This window comes from Cyanistes caeruleus, chromosome Z (assembly GCF_971803275.1).
Source record: "Cyanistes caeruleus chromosome Z, bCyaCae1.hap1.1, whole genome shotgun sequence".
Lineage (NCBI taxonomy): Eukaryota > Metazoa > Chordata > Aves > Passeriformes > Paridae > Cyanistes > Cyanistes caeruleus.
In genome coordinates, this window is record NC_141732.1 from 69,331,729 (window position 1) to 69,353,516 (window position 21,788).

The following is a 21,788-nucleotide window of genomic DNA, read 5'->3' on the forward strand; positions in this document are numbered from 1 at the left end:
AATAACGCCGAAACAACAAAAATGAACTGAAAGTGCAAAGCTGACTGATGATCAAGAAGCCCAATTACAGCTTCAGAATATTCTCTCAGCACCTTGCATTATGAACAAATTTCACAGCTCTTGCTGTATCTGAAGCAGATACCCCTTTGATCCCAAATTTTTCATTACAAGGATAGCAAAGAATGCAAAGCAGTCTATCCACTTCACACCTGCCAGAATTTATATCCCAGCACATTAATAGAATGCACACAGTAACATTACTTTAAATTAATACTTATATTATACTTAATTAATACTTATACTTAATTAATAGTTCTGCACTGAGATTAATCTCAAGTATAGGACCAGAACATGTTTGCCAGCTGGATTTGGATTCTCATGGCATCCAAAGTTATTGAAGAAGTATCTTCCCACTAATAATAGGAGTATGGGCATTCAAATCCTAGCACCTTTCAGGAAACTACCTTTTAACACTACTTCCCATCAGTGAAGCTAACACTCAGATGATCAACAAAACCAAGTGTGCAACTTGTAACTTTAGTATTGTAACTTAGTATTTAGCATTTCAGTTCTAATACCGTTTTATGTTTAGAAAAAGATACAGAAGTCATATTTAAATAATAATTTTTTTAACTTCCAAAATTAGTTCTTGAGACTTGAATCAGAAGTGTAATTTCCAAACTTCATACCAATCAAGTCTATTTTTAATATTACTTCATGTTTATGTTATAAGTACTTCATTTATACATCAACATACTCAAACCACAAGAATTTCACTAAGAACATTTCTCTAAAAATAATTGTGAGATCCTTGAAACACACAAAATTAACAGTGTCAAGAATAATAAGTATTTTAAGTTCATATTTTACCAATACCATCCTTTTTGACAAAAGGAGCTTACCAATTTATTTACAAGCTATTCCTGAAATAGAACATTAACATATGGACTACTTATGGTTTTTATACAATATTTACGTTTTACAACATTATTAGCAAGTACTACTAAATTTGAATGCACACTTCTTCTAAACTTGAAAATGCTTAATTAAAATAATTTTCTACTGTGGGAGTAAAGACTGACAGCTCTTTCTGCTCAGTAATGACAGAGAAAGGACAATATCATTTATATCCTGCTAATTAACCATGTAAATGAAACTCACACCAGCAAAGTCTGAATGTCACTTTACATTTGAAAACTTCTATTTATTTATTCCTAAGTGGCATGTTTACTTAATTATGTTTTCAAAGTAAATGTGTCATTTGTCAGCTTATTATAAGAAGTCAAGATCTGTCAAAGAGATTGAAACTGCATAGTGCATTAAAGCACTTTTTATTTTTCTGATTTTTCACACTCCAGAACAACAGTAGAATCCCTTTCTATTTTGCTCCTCTTCAGGATAACAGTCCTAACTTCTTCCCATCTTTCGCCATCTAAATTTTTGGCATATCTGTAGTCAGTTATACACATTCTAGCCTTCCAAACTGACCAAAACTCAGCTGTAACTTTTTAAGATAGTAATGATTAAAAATAGACATTCTAAGTACTACTTACTCAGTGTGTAATAAATTTCAATCCCTTTTTTAATCATACCAAAGTACCTTATAAACTGTACCGCATAAGTAAGACATCAGAAATTACCTTGCTAAAACCACTGTGTTTTATTTTATGCAATATATTTCTCAGAAAGTTCAGTGTGCACTACTGTTGAAGGACTTCTGTATGTCAGTTCTCTGAAATAATTAAATGAACCCACCTGACTTACTTTCCAAATTACCAGTGAACAATATGGACACTCCTTGGTATTCAGGAGTCTTTTAAACAAGCTGTCTTTACAAGGCTTTTGTGAATTCTACCAAGAGCTTAACATGGAACATTAAGTGCAAAAGGCAGTCTTTGTGCCTACCATTCACAAGGCTGCAGTGACCGAAAAGCTTGGAGAGAGGCATCCATTCCAGCAAAATCCCAAAATTTTACATCATAATCATATCCACCAGTTATCAAACGAGCACCTGAAGGATCCAACCCCAAAGCAGAAACCTGTAAAGAAAAAAAAATTATAATCATTCAAGCTTTTTTTTTTTTTTTTTTTTTTTTTTAACATTCTTCAGGGTGTCACCAAAACATAAAATGCAACTAAGTGGAAAAAAAAAAAAAAAAAAAAAAAAAACAACAAAACCCCTAAACTTCAAACAACCTGGTGCACTGGTTTCTTACTAAAATATCTTAGCTATATTTTCATTTTGAAATTTCAGCATTTTGAATAAAGTTTTAATACTTTTGAAGGATTAGGAAGAATGGAAGTAAAAATTACATAGTATGAATAAACCACTAAAGACTGAGAAAAAATAGTTTTTGCTGAGAAAAAATAGTTTACACTGTTTAGTTCCTATTCATCTCACTGCAAAATGTGGCTAAGTTCTGTTTCTATGAAGAAAATTGTACTCTAGACTTCTGTCAAAAGTACCAACAATATTTCTAGCAAGGTAACAAAACGGTGTTTAACATTCACCAGTTTAAGACTCTACGTTTATTCAAGACAGCTCATGTGCATATACACATTGCTTAGTTAAATTTCAGTTCCAAAAAAAATATAAGAGAGAGAAGAATAAAATAGGGTATAAACTTGCATTTTTTTTTAATCACAGATTTTAAATAAAACAGGTCAAAATAACTTCTCAAAACTGATTTATTTTATATACAAAACCAGCTTCTCAGAGCTATTCAAAATTTTGAGGAAAGAATGCTAATGCTTATTAATTTCTTATGTTATTCTCAAATCACAGATCAAGTAAAACAAGAATGTTACTGAAAATCTATTTTAATTCTCTTCTTGAAGAATGGTAATATTATGTTCTACAGTACAACAAACAGTACTTCATATATTAAAATAAATAGTAGTATTCAAATCACTACATGAAGAAATAAGGTAACAGAATGCATTTCACTAGAAATTACATAAAATAACTTTTCAAAATAATTTACCTTCAAAATTATTTCTTTTCCTTTTACTTTGTGAAAATATGGTATCAACTACTATGATTTCAAACATTAATGTAAGATTACCTGGACAATGTCCTAAATAGATTTAGATACCAAGAGACTAATTCTCAAAAAATTAAGTCATCTATATAAGAGAGTGTTGAAAAGTTTTATCAAAAAATATAAAACCAGGGCATTTCTGGAATTACTCAAAATTACACCTAACCTGTAGTGTTAAAATGCCTGAAGAAGTTTTCATTAAAAGATAAAACTCATATGGAATTCATGCTTAGATTTTAATGGAGCCCACAGGTAAAAACTAGACTATAATCAACAGATTACTTTTAACAAAAAAACAAAACAAAAACATGTCATCCCACATTTATCCCACATTATATTATTCCAGAAAGATAGACAACCACCATGTAGAAAAACCCTTTCAGTAAGAAGAAAGATAGCCTCCAACACAATAAAGTAGTAGTACTAGCAGTACTTGTAGTACTAGCAGTAATGATGATAATGATGATGATGATGATGATGATAATGTTTTATAAAATGCTAGGAAAAGCATTTGAAGAGATAAAACGGAAAATGAAGGAAAAAGAATAGTATTATACTTCACCAAGAACTTTTGACTTATACAAAGCCATGTGGCAAAAAAACACCTATCAAACAAAAACACTGTATTACAGAATAAAAAACAAAAACTCCTTCATTTCTAAGCAGAGGGCAACACCTGAGAACACTGGCATGACTACAGGTTAACAACACCTAATGTCTTCAGGGAAGAAAAGAACTCAGGGAAATTACTTTCAGATGCCTAAAACTATATTAAAAATTTTAGATGTGGATATACAAAAATAACAGTAATTTTACACAGAAGATGCTTACCTATATGTATCCTCTTTAAAAGTACGTCTACATGGAAAGTACTGACATGAACTATGATTTAATGCAGACACATAGTAATACTACCAAAAAAAACTTGTCTCAAAGATACATCAGTCCACTACTATACTTTTTTTCGAACCTTTAGTATACATCTATATACACTATGTTATGGAGACTTTTAAAACTTAAGTAAACTGTTGAATAGTTCCCACGGAAAATATTTTAAAACATGGAAACAAGTTCATGGAAAAAGTAACCTACAGAAAACAACTGTCCCAATAAAAACAGCAAGTATGCATGAAATTTATCCTTTACGATGGACAATTTGCTTTCCTAGAATTTTGATTTCCTTACATGAAATAATATGGGCTTCTTTTGAGTTTTCTTTTTCTGGTTTCATGGAGGAAAAGTTCACTTAGATATTCCTTATCTTATTTCTAGTCATCTCCTTTAGGTTCCTGCTGTTCCTGGCCAGCTCTGTCACTGGCCACTTTTTAAGCATCACTTCCTAAGGCAGGAACAGGCTATTCCCAAATGTAGGAAATTAAGCAGGTGAGGCAGAAGGCTGGCTTGGCTGAGCAGGGATCTTCTCTTGGAAATAAGGCAAAAAAGAAAATTATATGCCCAATGGAAGCAAGGTTAGGTGATATGGGAAGAATACACAGATGCTGCTTACTACTGCAAGGCAAAAATCTGTGCAGCCAAAGCTCAGCTGGAGTTGAATCTGCCAAGAACCATGGGAGAAAACAAGAGCAGGTTTTTTTCAAGTATATTAAAGGCTAAAGGTAGTGTAGAAATAATATCAGCCCACTACAGAATAAGGATGGGCACTTCACAAAGAGGTCAGAGACAAGGCAAAGATGCTTAAAGCTTTCTTTGCCCCTGTCTTCTGACAAACCAAGGGGGTCTCAGAACATGTCTGTGAGGATGATCAGCTCCCTGCCAATCCTGAAATTGTGCAGAATCTGCTGCTACAAGTGGATCCCTACAAACCTATGGAGCCTGATGAGATTCATCATCTGAGAATCCTCAAAGAGATGACTGATGCTATTCCAAAGCCTTTCTTGACGACTTTCAAGCACTCTTAGGAATCTGGAGAGGTCCCAACTGCAAAGAAACTGACAAAACTTGTCCCAGTTTTCAAGAAAGGCAAGGAGAAGGACAACACAGTCATCAGTCACCACCAGGACGGCTTCACGAGAGAAAAGTCTTGCTTATCAAACCTGATTTCCTTCTACAATCAAGTAACCCATACACTTAATCAAGGGAAGCCAGTTGATGTGATCTTTTTGGGTGAGTCCTTCTCAATAAAATGTATTAGGAAAACATCCTCCCCCCAAGAGGGGGTTGGGCAGTGGAAAAGGTTCCCCATGGAAGCTGTCACAGCAACTGACAGAGTTCAAGAAGCATTTGGACAATGCTCTTGTCACATGCTGTGACTCTTGGGGATGGTGCTGAGCAGGGTCAGGAGGGCCAGGAGGTAGACTTGATGATTTTTTTGAGTCTTTTCCCAACTGAGAAAATGCTGTGATTCTGTAATGCAGATACCTCACAATATTTCAAATATACAATACCCTAATATAGCCAACTGTCTGAAAACAGTACTTTCAAGAAAACTAAGATGTGGCTGAAATGATGGTCCTATTCACCAGGCACCTGACTCCTCCTTAATCTGAATGTCCTGCTGTAATTCAGAGGCATTCACTTGCAGAAATCTTTTAAAATGTGGAAACTCTTAGGCATTTCTAAAAATAATATGCCCCTTTTACAACTTAAATGAAAATTTTTAAACTAGCCATTTCATTCATAATTTCTGACATGAAAAACTGGACATCTCCAGGTTAATCAGAAAACTCAAGTGTTCTATTCAATAACTTCTTTATGAGAGAGAAGTTGTGATATATTAGAAAACACATATTTCATATTCTTTCTCATACCCACCTATATATCAAAAGTACCATGAGAAAAAAAAATATATATGAAGTTTCATTGGGAACAGTAATTCCTATTACACCATACAAGCAAGACAACTGGGAAATTGATCAGGTTTCTGGGAAGACTCTCTAGCTTGGGAAAGCTTTCCTGAGATTTCTCATTTGCACAGGAATAGCCATCATCAAATCCAGATTCAGCAGATTGAAGAGGTACAGATGGGTTATATAAGTTTAGCTGAAATACAGTACACTGTATGAACATAATGAGAAGACTGTATTTAAAAAACATTGGGGCAAAACACCAAAATCAAGATACGAATTAATCCCATCCTTATGTGTCTAAGGTCAGGTGTAAATGGTTTCACTGCTCTAATACAAACAAAACCACCCCAAAAATATAGCCCTTCTGCACAAGAGATATTTTTTTCAATTTTATGTTTCATTCACCGCATCCAGTCTAATCCAACTGTTCTATATATATACATCCCACATTACAATTCATCTCTGTTCTAGGTGATGACAGCTCCATTCTCCTGCAGTCAAAATATCTCAAAAGTCCTCCAGAACTGCAACTTCCACTTTACGAGGCCTTTTAGTTAGAAACAACATGAGCTTACTCTTTAAGAATCCATGGAAAGATTTACAGGCTTACTATAGAGAAAAATAAATACAAAAAAATTATCTAACAAAGTTTTTTAGGACATGTATTCAAGAAATATACTGCAGAAGCAGTTACAGTCACATGTAAAATGGGAAACTGATTTGCACTACCACACTACTCAGCAAAACCTAATATTCATAGAAATTAATATGCAAAGCAGTTGCATTCAGTCTGTGTAGAAAAATCCACTCTATTTTGTTTAGTGTAATGCAATGCATCCTTCACAGGTCTTTGATCAATCAGTGCACAAAAACAATAGAGTTTATGTTGGAAGATATGATTACACAGAGACAGAAATATATAGATCAAAAAAAGATAGTTTCAAGTTGGACTGTAGCTCTTTAAAAGAAAGCAAAGGAGCAGTAGTGGAGATAAATCTGGAAAAGTGCAGTTAAAGACAAGGAAGAACAAGATCTCAAGAAACAGAAAATGGTGTATCAAAGGCACTAAACTGAAGTAGAATGAAGTACTCAGCAGCAAAGAAGTCATTGGCAGTAACACTCTTCTTCAAACCCATGAACAAAGAAAGGTCTAGATTAGACCCATGTCTACATATTAGGAAGGTCTATCCTAGAAGAAAAACTAACAGCTACAAAGAACATACTTGATGAAAATGAGACTACAACTGAGTCAAATGGAGCCATATTTAAGTGATTACAAGAAACTGAAGAGGTGGTCATGAAACACGCTTTCAATCGCACTAAGAAAAGAGACAGACTAAAACAACAAATCAAGGAAAAAATTTGTTTCTTGAACTTTAGCTGATAAGTATCTGTTAAACTATTTCACAGACTGGCGTAGTTCTAGAAAAGCAGGTTTAAAACATATTATCACTTACTGTCTTTGTTCCATGTTGGAGTGTAATTTCATGAGAATCTGGGATTTTCTTGACAGGGTTCTGGAAAAAAAAGAAAATTCACCTCTGTTAAAACAGTGCTATCCCCCACCAAAAACCCATTAATGCAATATATATGTAAAAGTAAGAAGGTTTTCCATCACACCAGTCATAACATGAGGAGGAGAAATGGGAAAATCATAAACCAGAAACTGATTTCACATTCTTATTTGCATGGATATACTCCCAAAAATATGATGAACACTTGTTTTAAAAATATGACACCATCTTAAGACCAAAACGGGATTTTTTTTTTTTATTTTCTTTTTTTCCTCTTTGGAAGATATTAATTCACACTGAAGTAAATGTAATGGAAGTACTCAAGTATTTTTAAGCAACTTTCTACAAAGGTCATGTGAATCATTATCCTCAAAATGCTTATTTATCTGGCACAACTCCAGTTTCCTAAAACAGACACTATCTATCCTCCTGATGCCTGTCATCTTTGTTATAATTTTCTGTTGCCAAAGTATGATTTTAAAATAATTTTAGACACATTTTACACTACACATTAAATCTCCTGTTTTATCCATCTCTGCCAATTCCTTCACTATTTTTCATGCTTCACAGAAAGGTCTCTATAGCGTTGGGCCAATTACCTTCATACTTGTTTTATCTTCTTTATTAGTTCCATATTTTATTTCTCTGATAAAACTGAAACTTTCGTTATCTTTGGTTTTGCCACACCTACCCTTCTAACTTCACTTAAACTATGAGGAAGTACATTTAGATTAGGCATTTTTCTTTACTTTGAGGGTTCTAAAGGCATAGGCACAGGTTGCCCAGAGAAGCTGCTGATGTTTCATCCCTGGAAATGTTCAAGGCCACGTTGGACAATGTTCTGAGCAACTTGGTCTAATGGAAGGTGTTTCTGCCCATGGTAGAGGGTTTGAAATGAGATGGTCTTTAAAGGGTGGAGGCATGGAGGCTTGTGCACGTGCACTCATCATTTGTAATTGTCAGCAGCAAGACATCCCCTGCTAATGGGAAGTAGAGAATAAACCTTCTGCTTTCCATTGCTTCTGTGTGTGGCCTTCACCTTTACCTCATTAAGCTGCCTTTATCTCAATCCACGTGATTTTTTTCCATATTCTCTTCTCCTGCTCCATCCTGCTGAGGATGGGAGTAATAAAGCAGCCTGGTGGGCACCTGGTTTCCAGCCAAGATCAGCCCACAACAAGGTAACAGTAAAGGTTTACCAATAGCTACACCTGACATCCTAAAAGATATAACCCACATGGCATCAAGTGACACTTCCACAGACTCTGTTTAGAAGCCAAGAAGCAGCCATAACTCAGAATTCCCAAGCAAAGTTGTTATTATGAAAATGAGCTTATTGTTCAACTGACACTATAAAGCACACAGACAAAGGTATAATTATAATATAAATTAAGTTTTCAATGCTCCATCTTTCCTACACTATAAACTGATATTTACTGATCTTGGGAGGCAAAGCAGTGCTAAACAGCCATTGCCTGCACTTGCCATACAAGCACATTCTGTAAAACCAAAGTGTGAAAAGCAAACAGTTTCCAAGATTCACCCACAACAGCCATCACACACAACAAAACATGTACTATTTTTGTGAATCAAAGGCTTTCAATGAAACCATCTCTTGCCTTCTTACCTTAATCACAGCAAGGTTGCTTTTCTGCACTGGAATATTATTATACAATTCTTCACTTCATGTACTTTACCACAAAGGTAGGTATTGTATCTCTACATTGTGTCAGCAGTGAATTTAATTTTCAGAGGGTATCTTAATTACTCTGAGTGGTCTTTCAGTAATCCAAAGAAAAAAAATTTATTAATAAACAAAAAGATCTAGAACAAACTCACTTTATTTTAACTGCTGGCTCCCTCAGGTGAGATAATTAAATCCCCTTTGTCAAGAGAAGAGTGAAGCACTAACACGAAAACATTTTTGCCTTACACCATACTTATGTTGAACAGTATTCTGGCTACTCATTTTAGGGAAGAAGAACAGATAGGAATAAATTCTGCCACCTGATAAATCAAACATCCTGAGCCTGAAAGTCAGACACTTGGCGACTGCTACTGGTGCTAAGCCCTGCAGTGTCCAAGGGATGCCTGACAGTTAAAGTAACTGTTTAGAGTATTCAAAACAAAAAATTAAGATAACAATATCCAGGAACATGTCTTGGCATAACATCTTCAAATTACCTAAACATTTACTAAAAACTGAGGCGGCTTATTCTATTTTAGTTAACCATGAACTTCCTGAATAACTAAGAATGCTGTATCTCTAATATGCTACAGCACATGCCTATATGCATGCAAGATAATCAGATGCAAGTACCACTTTTCCAGTTATTACACTCCAAAGAATAATCAATGCCATCATTTTTTTAGTTTTTTTTTCCTACATTTCAAAAGGGAAATATAGCTAATACATTTATGCTGATTTGAACACCTGGATATCACGTATATTGGAATATTACTGTAAGTGTGAAGAACATGAAAAGATAGAGCTTGCCTAAAGTGTACTTGCACTTCAAGGACTTCAGCTGTTGCTTTGATTTTAGATGTTAACTTTATACAAACTGATTCTATGATTTCACTAATACCATTCTGCAATATTTGTATTGTGATTAAAACTAGAGGAGATAAAATCTTAACACGATTTCCAGGGTTCTTTTGTTGCTGTTTCCAAGTTCTTCTGTTGCTGCTGTTGTTATTTTCTTTTAAAGCACATGAGGAAAAGATAATATTTTAATTTTATATTTTAGATTTATACTTCACCAGACACAGAGGAGAACAGTTATGGTGTTGATGATTCTCTTAATATATTTACAAATATTCTCTCTTTCCTGGCTGACATAAGATTAATATAAATTAAATCTGTGAAATAGAGTATTCTCTGAGTTCACCTTTTTTCTCAGAATGAATAGCCTTACCTTAAAAGCAATTTCTGCAAAGGGACACTGCAAACCAGCATCATATCTGCAGTATGGAGTTTCAATTTTTTCAGGGAATTCCAGCCCTAGTTGAGTATTATACTCCTGTGCCTAACAACAATCTTCTTTTTACTGCACCACTGTCAGTAAATATTCTGGATTTTTTTTCCTTGCTCCTTTTGGGATCTTCCTTCCCCTCAAACGATACTCAGAAAATTTACCACTAGTAACCAGAGGCTGAAACTAGATTGGTCTCCCCAGAATGTCTTGAGAAAAATCAAAGACAAAACCAAAAAATCAAATAAACCAAAACTACTTCCTTTTTCATGGCCCAACAGGAGAAGGGAAAAATGACACATTTTTACCTAAAATAACCTCTACTGTTCTTTTTGCAGAGGTTTGTACATAAATTAAAATTATCTTGTATGAGAGAGACTTGAAAACTGTGGGTAATGCTTCACACATCAGGCCCTTAAGCAGGAACTTTTCTGGGTACCCACAATATTATAATTTACAGAGAAAAATCACTTCTTTTTCTCTGTATTTGCAATTGCCCTTATAAAGGATCATGCCTTTTTGACAACTTCATATGCTGCCCTGGAAAAAAATCTGGATAGCGCCTTTATTGTCAGCTCTATCCTAAAACACTGGCTTCCTGAAAACTGAGACTATCATTTGTGAGAGCAGAGCTTTGGCACAGCATGGAGCCCACATGGCACAGCATGGAGAAAAAAATGCAAAACTACAGCTAGTTGAACTAAAAGGCAAGTACTTTCCCGGTCTTAAGCAAGAGAAAAGGTTAAAAGCTGGTTTGGCTACTACCTATTTTAAGTATCTTTAAGAGTGCCTTTAAATTTATCAGGAAGCTGGAGCACTTCTCTTCTGAGGACAGGCTGATTTTTTGGCCTCAAAAAATCTGGCGGGACTTACCACAAGGACATGCAGCATTAGGACAAAGGGGAATAGATTTAAACTGAAAAGGGGGATAAGCTTAGGTTAGATATTATGAAGAAATTCTTTACTGTGGAGGTGGTGAGGCACTTGCACAGGTTGCTGAGAGAAGCTGTGGATGCCCCATCCCTGAAGTTCTTAAGACCAGGGCTGGATGGATCTGAGCAACCAGAAGTTTAGTTGCAGGGGCTTTGGAATGAGATGGTCTTTAATGTCCCTTTCAATGCAAACCATTCAATAATTCTGTGTTCTACTATACTTAAAAAAACCCTTCTGCTCCAAGCATAAACACACCCTGCTCTTTTGGGTCTCTGGTTTAATAGATTCCAAAGGGATGATGCTGTCTGTTCATGGGCAGGAGTGATGAGAAGCTACACTCTGTGAGCAACACTTCACAGAGATTTCTCCACTTCTGGTGAAACTATGGGTTTTGCAGAACAAATATCACAGAGATGGTCTGACACAGATGATTACTGCCTTACTTGAAGACAGATGGAAATGACTGGAATACTAAATTGGCAGCAGGAACAGCTGGTGGAAGTAGAAGGGTAACAACAAACCCTACCAACGAACACAAGTACCTCCATCTACTTAAGAACTTATCTCCACCAAAATGGTCTCTCTACAGAAGTCCATCTTTAAAACATTCAAATCTCAGACCTTCTGGCAAGTAAGAAAAAAGGACTTTTTTTTCTTTCTTTCTTTTGTTTAAATATGTTTAAATAATGTTCATGTTCTCTTTCAAATTTTTCTAAAGCTTATTCTACTCCCATCTAAAAAGACTGATTTGCATGGAAAAGCAAATGTCACACTGCTGAGGGGCAAGGTGGGGAGGGCAAGAGAATTTGAGACTGTTTGAAAGGCTTTTATTTTGTATACCAGCACACAGACTGACAGTGCTGAAATCTGCCTTGTGACCAGATACTAACAATTTTCTCCTTCTATTCTCTTCAGCAAAGAGTTCAAAATCCTAAGTGCAATTAAGAAATCACAAGATGACAGGAAATAATCAAGATGACAGGAGAGAGTTAAAAAGAGAAATGTAATATCTACTTATAAAAATGTTCATACTGTAAATTATGTTACATACTGAAAGAGAAGGCTCTTAAACCATTTTAAGAACAAAAATATGGGCAGACAACTCATCAACAACCGCAACAGAAAGGACGTGATATCTGACACAGTAATTCCCAAAGCAGACAGGTACAAGAGCACATTTTCTTCACAAAATCATGGAAAGGTCAGGGTGATAGTAAAAGGTTCTAAAATCTTAGAAAATTCAGAGACTTAGAAAAAAAGTTAGGTTTGGAAAGCCCAGGGAAAAGTAGGCCCTGAGAAATGTTAGGCCTTGTGCTTGCTAAAGATCAGGTCAAACTGCACCTGTGTAGTCAGTAGATGATAAATGATACAATTGTTAGATGTGATTAGATATAAATATAGTTTAAAGAACGTGAGGAACAATGTTAGGGGGCTAGGGGGGATCATGAGAAAAAACAATGCTTACAATAGAACAATGTAAGCTTAATAATTAATATGTAAGTTTTATAACGATAGAGTATAAAACATGTTTAACTCAAAACCAAATCGGGTCAGATTTGGGTATGTGTACCCCTGACACCCAGAGCTCTTCAATAAAGCACCTTCATATAATCATTCCCTGATTATGTGTGTTCCTGAATGCTAACAAGGGCTGGAAGGGACCTCTAAAGATCATCCAGTTCTTCTGCCAAGGCAGGGCCACCTGTAGCAGGTAACAGAGGAATTCAGCCAGGTAGGTTTTGAGTATCTCCAGAGAGATACTCCATGGGCAGCCTGTAATGTTTAGACATATAAAACACCCCAGAAAACCAGTGGATTCTGGAGATAAGCCACTGTTTATGTCAACCACCAAAGAAATCTGATCCAATTGCTGCAGTATCTAGGCACAAACATATATTAATACAAATAGCAGAAGGCTTCAGGTCATGTTTGCTGTTGCTTGTTATTGTCTGTATCAAAATGTGTTTGGTTTACAGGTCAATTATACTCTCTCATACATCACGTAAAATACAACCTAAATTCTTTTTTTCAGTGAAAGGAGTTCTAGAAGTTCATAAAACTTCACAGGGGGACACTTGCAAAACCTTTTTGCATTGGAATTAACCTCGGGCCCACCAACAAGCAGTTTTTTTCCTTTCTACCTCACATCCAGCTTCAATATACAAGTGAAGGAAATTAAGAGACTATTTTAGTGATGATGAACAGAGAGAACAAAACCCTGTTTTGTTCTTCAATATTCAGATGGAAACATTATTTGAAGAAAGATAAAAGGAGGTTAAGGGCAGTATTTCACAAATCTGGAAGAAAACATCCCTCATTCCTCTTTCCAAACTAGATAAATATTTTCAGCTGTTAGGTACCCAGATGGATTTTCCATGACAGCAGTGAAAGGTGAAGGCAGTAGTAAGCATTCTAATTTATTTTTTCTGTTGTTTTTTAAACATGTTTTTCAAACAAACACACAGTGATGTCATGTTTTGGTCCACAATCATGCACTGATTACACCCACACTACTTGTAAATTGGGCAGGTTTTCTAATCACAATTTTTCACTCTTTTCCTCTGTAAATTACACCAAAAATAAACATGTAAGATACACACTAAAGTTGCACAAGTGAACACTCGAGAAAGATGGAGTATGAAAAACAACAATATCAGAGATGAGCAAGATGCTGTTTTACAGCAACAGAAAAATTGACATTTTTTGGGGGTTTACAGGAGTGCATTACCCACAAACTTCCATGCAGAAGGAAGCATACAAATTTGAAAGGCCATTTCAACAACTTTAAAATTCCTGGTTTTTAGTGTAGGAATTGACAGATGCATTCTCATGCAAACTTGCAACTATTCATACAATCTGATGTGATGCATCTAAATATGGAAACAACTTACTTCAGACTTCTTATACAGTCTTCAAAAATAATCAAGTAACTCAAGAAACAGTGTACTAAAAAAACAAAATAATTTTGAAACCTCTCCTCTTCATGAATTATTCAGGAAAGTGCAAAGCATCTGAATTCCTAGCACAGGTGCCTTGATTGTGTTGGATTAATCGGGGCATGTGTGTCTGTATTATCTAAATTTCTAAAGGCAAACATTCTAGAAAATAGGATGATGCATGCAAACACTGGTATGAATTATCTTGGCTGACATTCCCACAAAACACCAAAAACATCCGCCACTCACGGAAAAACATAGATAATTTCAACTGCATGATGAATGCAGAAAACCTTCAAAATTAACAGAAATATTGTGAGGAATATGATACAAAATTATATTGTTCCCAGTTTCCAGCCTTTAATTTAGGTAAATCAAAACAGCACAGAATTTACATCTTGAATTTTAAGTATAGGAAGATCAATGAGATGTTATTCTTTCCTTTGGTCAACTAAGAAGTATTGCTTCAGTGTGCTCTCAAGAATTAAAAGATGCTTTAAGTAGATGAACTTCCTTTCAAATATCTACAGGAAGTAAACTTAATAATTCAACATGGAAATAGTACTGTGGCTAGTTTCTCTCAACATCATCTAATTCACAGATTCTTGTAATTTTTCTCTAATGATCTGAACCTAAGTGTTTTCTCAGGTTCAATCAGCAAGGGAAAAGCCCTTAAATTAAATATTTATTTCCAACATGACTGCCTAAAAGTAATAGATGTCTGTTATTACTATAGACCAGATACAATTTATTTTATTAGATGTTGGGTCAAATGGTAACTGAGGGCCTGTGCCACACACAACAGGTAACATCAATTAACTCTCCCCTCCTTTTCATGCCACTTACCAGCACATCCCTTTCTGAAAAGACTCCAATGGCTTGGCAGTTTAGGAAAGGTATTACAAATAAAATGTCAGCATGTTTGCAAGCACCATTTTTAGACATAAACATCATACTTGTAAAGTACAGAAAAAAGCCTGCTTGATTTGTCTTGTGGGGGCTACTTTTAGACAGATTTCAGGAGGTTGCTATTTTTCATCTAGGTTCCAAAATCTCATTCAGATAAATTTCTAAATTTGTAACAAGCCTTTGATTTATGAAGTCATAGTTTGTATTAATGATTATGACCTGGGAATTGTTCTCACAATGTATCCCAAAGAAATTCTCTTGAGCCTTTTCTAAAACAAGTTATAATCATTGATAAAACTGATTTCAATCTAAAATTGCCTGGAGTCATTCAAGTTTCCTCTGCAGTTTCTGGAGACATATTTACTTAAGCTGAGTATTCCAGTTACATTCCACTCATATAACCACCCATCTGTTTTAACATTATCTTCTCAGTTCCAAATGAATATAAATATAAATACTTCCAATTTGCTGAAACTATTACAACTGCCACATACCACCAAACTAGTCACATTTTCACTACAGTAAAAAAATACAAAATATTACTGCTACCTGCCATGGTAGGAATGAAAAAAAACTCTAGCATTTTCAGTCTGACATATCCTTTATTAAAGTTATTCCTTAGAGCTGAATAGAGTACTTTGTTTTTACATAATGGAGTACTTCCATTTACTCTTCAACAGTAAAACAGTTCACACAACCATAGATCAGCTGACAATGAGGAAAAATAAAACAAATGTGAAAACTCTGTTCATGTTGGTAGGTTTCCAAACCATAGCTTAATTATGACATCAGAAAGGACAAATAATTGTGAACTTTGAATTTTTTAGAGTAGAAGTGCCAAATGTTTAGCTCAGAAGCAAACAGGCATTCACCTATTTTACACTCAGCCTGTGTAGAATTTCCTACCACAGAGTCCATGTGGAATTTCTACCACAAGGAATATGCTGTAAAAGACACACATGAAAAAATCCAAAACCTGAACATAGGATGCATAACCAGACTGAACTTAACATTCATTAATGCATAACATTTTTTAGCCTGCTAACCAGTTCACTTCATTATTTACATTAAACTTGCTCCAAAACATCTTTTATCTAAACTATACAGACACTTTATCATTACTACCATTTGACAAACTTGAGGGAATAAAGAGCATGAAGTTCTTTCACCTGACTAACCAAGATAAACCATGAACACTTAGATGTTTTTCACTCTTTAAAATAGCTTTACTGTTCTCTAGATTTAACCTCTGTCAAAATCAAGTACTTATGAAGTGTCTTCCAACTCAGAAACATGTACCAAGTTAAATATCTTTTTTCAAAAAAATATTGCTCCCCTCTATATATTTAAAAAGTCAATAATACTACCAAGCCTTTGTTTTGCTTCTTCATGCAGGAAAACCCAGTTTTAGTTACATGCACTTCTATGGAAGTATGTTAAAATTACATATGCAGTAGAATAAGTATTAAAGCTTCTTTTGCAAGTGTAAGCAGTGAAATTATGTCCATCAACAGCAATACAATCCTGGGCTCATCAAAACTTAAAAAAACAATGCAACCAATAGATGATCAATATTTGGCATTACTATCTAAAACAAAAATGATATTACTACAACTGAAATAAAATGCATTTTTCCTCCTATTAAAAAAGAGCCCTATGCTCATTTTAAGACTTCTGGTCAACATGTTAGCATAGCATTTCGTAAGCATCAGGGTAATACAACCTCTATACCAGTATAATGGCAACCTCATTAGCAAGCCACCTCTTCTAAATTGTTTGTGTTTTAATGACCAAAATTAAAACAATACATCATTGGTGTAGACCAATCCTTGACCTTTGACTATGCAATTTATTTCACTTCTACATACCTCAGTTTCCTCATCGAAAAAATGAGAATAAATAATACCTATTTCAAGGAATCCACCATAAGATTTTCAGCAACGATGGTGAAGTTTTTCATATTCCCTAGCAATCCTGTTGTTCTTCACAAACACACTACCGTCAGCAAACTAAACCATTACAGCTCAAGACAGATGTCCACAGACTCCACTTTTCAACAGTTCTACAGCTGTTATTGTGAAAGGTGTCCATTCAAAAGTTTACTTCAAGATCTTAAGAGACAGAAAGTTTAAAAAGTATAACATCCCACATAGTGGGAATGACTGCAGTTGTCTACAAGTTTGTCAAATAACTAGGGTAAGGAATACAAGTGTATGTCTGTGTGTACGTATGTTTGCCAGCTAGTCATGCAAAGAAGATCTGCAACCACAGGGTGAAGGTAGGAGGACAAGGGTTAAAAATTACAGCATGTCTCTGTTACTGCAGGAAGGAAGAACAATTTCCTATGTAGCTTCCACAGCTGGTTCCAATTCCATTACTGTTTCGATTACTAATTCTCCCATGTCACCCATAAATTACCTTCAAAACATTAACATTTAAGCTCTCTTTTATAGCAGCACAATTTTATATAATGTGACATGAGAATAAACAGCTAAGTGACTTTATGCATCTGAAAAGAGGAAAAAGATACTTTCATATTGTATGCACTTGATGTCCATGCTTGGTAGAAACACACCATCCTTCATGCTTCGCTCAGGTGTATTCTTTTATCTAAAGCTTATGGCAGAAGAAAGCAGTGCACTACGGCCAGATTAGGTACCTTATATTGCTAAAATGGTTGTAATACCCAGCAACACTGTAATGATTTTCAAGGTGTTTAAGACAAGTACTAAGTACTAGTTAAAAATGGTAACCAGTGTGAATAACCTGGCTTTACCTGAAATCATAAAGCAAACAATTATAAAATACTGTGTCTAACAATTATGAAACGTGCTTGTCTTCTATGCATTTATATGGTATATTTTTTTATAGTACCTGTAAATGTTGAGATCCCTCCCATATATTGTCTCAAAAATATTGATTTCCATACACGTAACATAGTCTGAAAATTCCAAATTACTACAATTAAACCTGACAACACACACAACTAGACAGTGAGCCATTGATTTCTACCAAGCAATCAAACTACAACTGCTCAATATGGCTCAGCTCTGGGTTATACAGGAAAAGAACAAAGACCTCAATACATCTTTCAGTGGAATGTTACCCATGTTAAATCCAACACTTATTATAGTCATTCCTTAAGGAGCCTGAGGTATGCAAGTACATAGAAGCAATGCTTTCACTTTTTAACTGAGACTAAAATAAAGATCCATTGTCTTGACAACAGACAACATTTTAGCTGTGTGCACGGAAAAAGAACACAAAAAGTCAACATCACACCTTACTGAAATGCCTCATTTCACAGATTTTTACTGACATTATTTAAGATCTCATAGATCTTTCTTCTTTCGTAACATACAGAAAATGTAGATTAGATACAACCTATGATACCTCTCCTTATTCAATAAGTTTCTTGATCTTCACAATACTGATGATACTCCATATTATACAAAGATTACTTGTGTTACAGGAAAAATATTCTTCCTTTCACAATCTAAAGTTAAAAGTTTGGAGTACATGATTCAAATGGAATTGCTATTAATTGTATATATAATAAACTTGCTAACCTAGCTGAAATGGATTAACAGCAATATGCACCTTCAATTTGGTCGTAACAGTTACTAATTTATTTATAGTTCACATCAATCTAGTACAAAGATGGCAACTTCAGCTATTCAGATAAAACTCTACAATTACTATCTTTGCAAGAGTCAGGAAAGAAAAGCACAGTCCACAGATATAAAGAACTCCAGATTTAAGACCACGTATCTACTATAAATCTGCTGTAAAATTTTCAGTATGACAAATGCTTTTGTGCTTGTATGTTTTAAATAGGATAAAATGTCCCACCTTGCAGGTGTGCTATGCTGATACTCCAGTAAATATAGTAAGTTTGAGATGCTCAGATTCCACCAAGACAGAAATCATTAATGCCTACTATTTATGAACAGTCATTGAATATTTAAGTTGATAGGAACCTCTAAAGGCCATTTAGTCCAATGCCCCTGAATGAGGGGTATCCTCAACTAGATCAGGATGCACAGACCTCTGTTCAACCTGGACTTGAATTCTGTTTCCAGGGATGGAGCAATGTGTGAGAGATGTACCTCTCTCTCTGGGTAACCTGTTCTAGTGTTCTATCAGCCTCAGTGTAAAAAACCTTGTATCTAAGCTAAATCAACCCTCTCTTAGCTCAGTGTCATGACCCCTTCCTCAATAACTACAGACCCTGCTAAAATGTTTGTCCTCATCTTTCCTGTGGGGATCCTTTAGGTACAGAAGCCTGCAGTAAGGTTTCCTGTGTCTTCTCTTCTTCACGTCCCAAATGTCTCATCCTCTTCCTCATATGAGAGGTGCAGCAGCCCTCTGAGCATCTCTGTGGCCCTTCACTCTGAAAGATCCCTGGTTCTTTTTATGGTGGGGATCCAGGGGGGGGTCTCACAAAGCATAGCAGAAGGGCAGAATCCCCTCCCTTCCCTGCTGCCCATGGGGCTCTGAAGGCAGCCCCAGCTTTTGGAGCTGCAAGGACACACTGCCAGGTCATTTCCAGCTTTTCATTCCCAAGTTCTTGGTAGGGCTACTTTACATGCCTTTGTCCTCTGGGGATGTAAAAACAAACAAAAAACCCCCACAACAAGAGGGAAGAAAAATAACAAGCTTTGTGTATAATGCTTACGTTACAAGTGCAGTCTTGTTCTTGTTGAGAAAACAGAGCCATGATATTTCATACCTCCTGGCTGACTGGTGAGGTTCCTAAGGAACACATGATTCCATAATTTCCATTTAAAAAGCAAGCTCAAAAAATCCTCTAGCAGATCTTCCCCTGTAATAAGCAAGTCAAACATGCTATTCCATCAAAAAAGAAACAAAAGTACAAAATATGCCAAAAATGTGCATGCGAGAAGCAGAGTGCTTACAAACATTTACTGGCTTTTCACAGGAAAGGCTGAAGTGGTGGGAAGGAACGTATGACCCATATAATGATCTGAATCAAATGCAGTCCAAGATTTTTCACTCATATTTGTTCAAATTCCCTGTTATGGACATATTCCAGGCAACTCATAAGGAAGCCAAAAACGGATTCCCAATTTTGCACAGTTTGCTGCACTTGGGCAGAATTTAACTCCTGTTTCTGGAATTTGTTCTGTAAGCCCAAATTCTTAACATTAACCTCATGTTTGACATCCCCCTTGAACATGTGATCCACAAAATGACATGGTTTAGTTCTGAAACTAATGCTGTCTCACATAATATCTACTGTTGTCCCATACTTAACTGTTTCCCAAGCTTCTTAAGAATTTATATTTCACCTCTTGGAAGCCACACAAAATGGACAGTAGACATGCTTCCAAAGCAAAATGTTTCACAGTGAGTTTTTCAATGCCATTATTCTGTTTACAGAAAAATTGCGAAGTACAGGTCATTTGAAGGCACTTGTCTTTACATGCTTGCTTTCAGAATTTACCTGGCCTTCCCTATCATACATTTAGGTACTCTGGATCCTCAGTTCATTTAGCTACCACAAGTAATATCCAGTCTGAGACAGCAAAAATGGATCTCCATGTAAAGAAAGCAACCCCTTGTCTTAGGTTCTTCTAGTGAGATCTGATAAACAGCTATAGACAGGGAGAAACTGCCTTATTTACTGAAGAAAATTAGAGAATTTAGTATTCACTACATAAATCAATTCTTTCAGAAATGACTGTGTAGGGCAACCTATTAAAATGTGAAAACCTTTACAATGCAGAAACCCTGATACTGGGTAACCTGTGAAACACTAACCCTTGGAATTTCAGTGTAATACAGAATTAAGGAAACAGAGAAAGCAAAAGGATCCTGCTTTTGAAACAAAATCATCAATTTGAGACAAACAGGTACAAAAACCATTAAAACCTACTGTAAGTTACGCATGCATTCTGAAATCCTCACAGTCACTACGATACTGAACAATTCCAGTAGCATGGACTATAGGTGAGGGAAGAAGACAGAAAGAGTGAGCAAATACATATAAATAGATTTTTGCAGCTGGTTGTAGATATCAAGGACTTACAAGTATATATACATACTGACAGGGACTGGGCAAAAGAAATTGCACTATTAAAATTCTGCACAATAAAGGAAGTGGGAGAATTCTGGCTAAGATACTGGAATTTTTCGTAACATTACATATTTGCTCCAAATGATATTTACTGTTTTAGTGTCCAGAAACCGGCACTTAAAGAACTCAAATAACCAATAAGCTTTAATATGAGCTGCACTTACTACGAACTGAATTTAACCTACCCTCCCCAAAGGATGAAAGACCTGAGATGACCTTCTTAGAACTTGCAGTTACAACAAGGTATGGTATGTTAAGCCTCATGCTTACACAGTAAACCCTTCTCACTGTAAAAGTGCCAAGCTGAGAGATTATTGTCAGTGTGCCTCCTGCATGCCTTTTCAGCAAGAAGAATGGCACAGAGCAAGGTCAGGCAGTGCACTGTCAGGGGTTGCCACACAGTATTTTCAAAAACCGTACAAAATCTAAAGCTGAGTTGTTTTCTTTGATGAAAGATGAGTTGTTACAGGTTAAAGATAAATTAAATATTATTTATTCAACTTATTTCAAAGAGAAACATTCTGCACATGTTTGGATTCTCATCAGCTCTTGGCTTGCAAGACAGCTCCCTAA

At 35.5% G+C, this 21,788-nt stretch overlaps 1 protein-coding gene across 2 annotated transcripts in view; it reads right to left on the reverse strand.

Annotated features, from left to right (window-relative positions):
• WDR70 (WD repeat domain 70) overlaps positions 1-21,788 on the reverse strand; it is a 145,727-nt gene that overhangs the window by 85,773 nt on the left and 38,166 nt on the right. For both annotated transcript variants that reach the window (XM_086867640.1, XM_086867639.1), the window contains exons 6-7: positions 7,306-7,365; positions 1,906-2,039 (exon numbers count right to left, since the gene is read on the reverse strand). In XM_086867640.1, the coding sequence (XP_086723766.1) occupies positions 1,906-2,039; positions 7,306-7,365 (194 nt within the window). The remainder of the gene's footprint in view (positions 1-1,905; positions 2,040-7,305; positions 7,366-21,788) is intronic.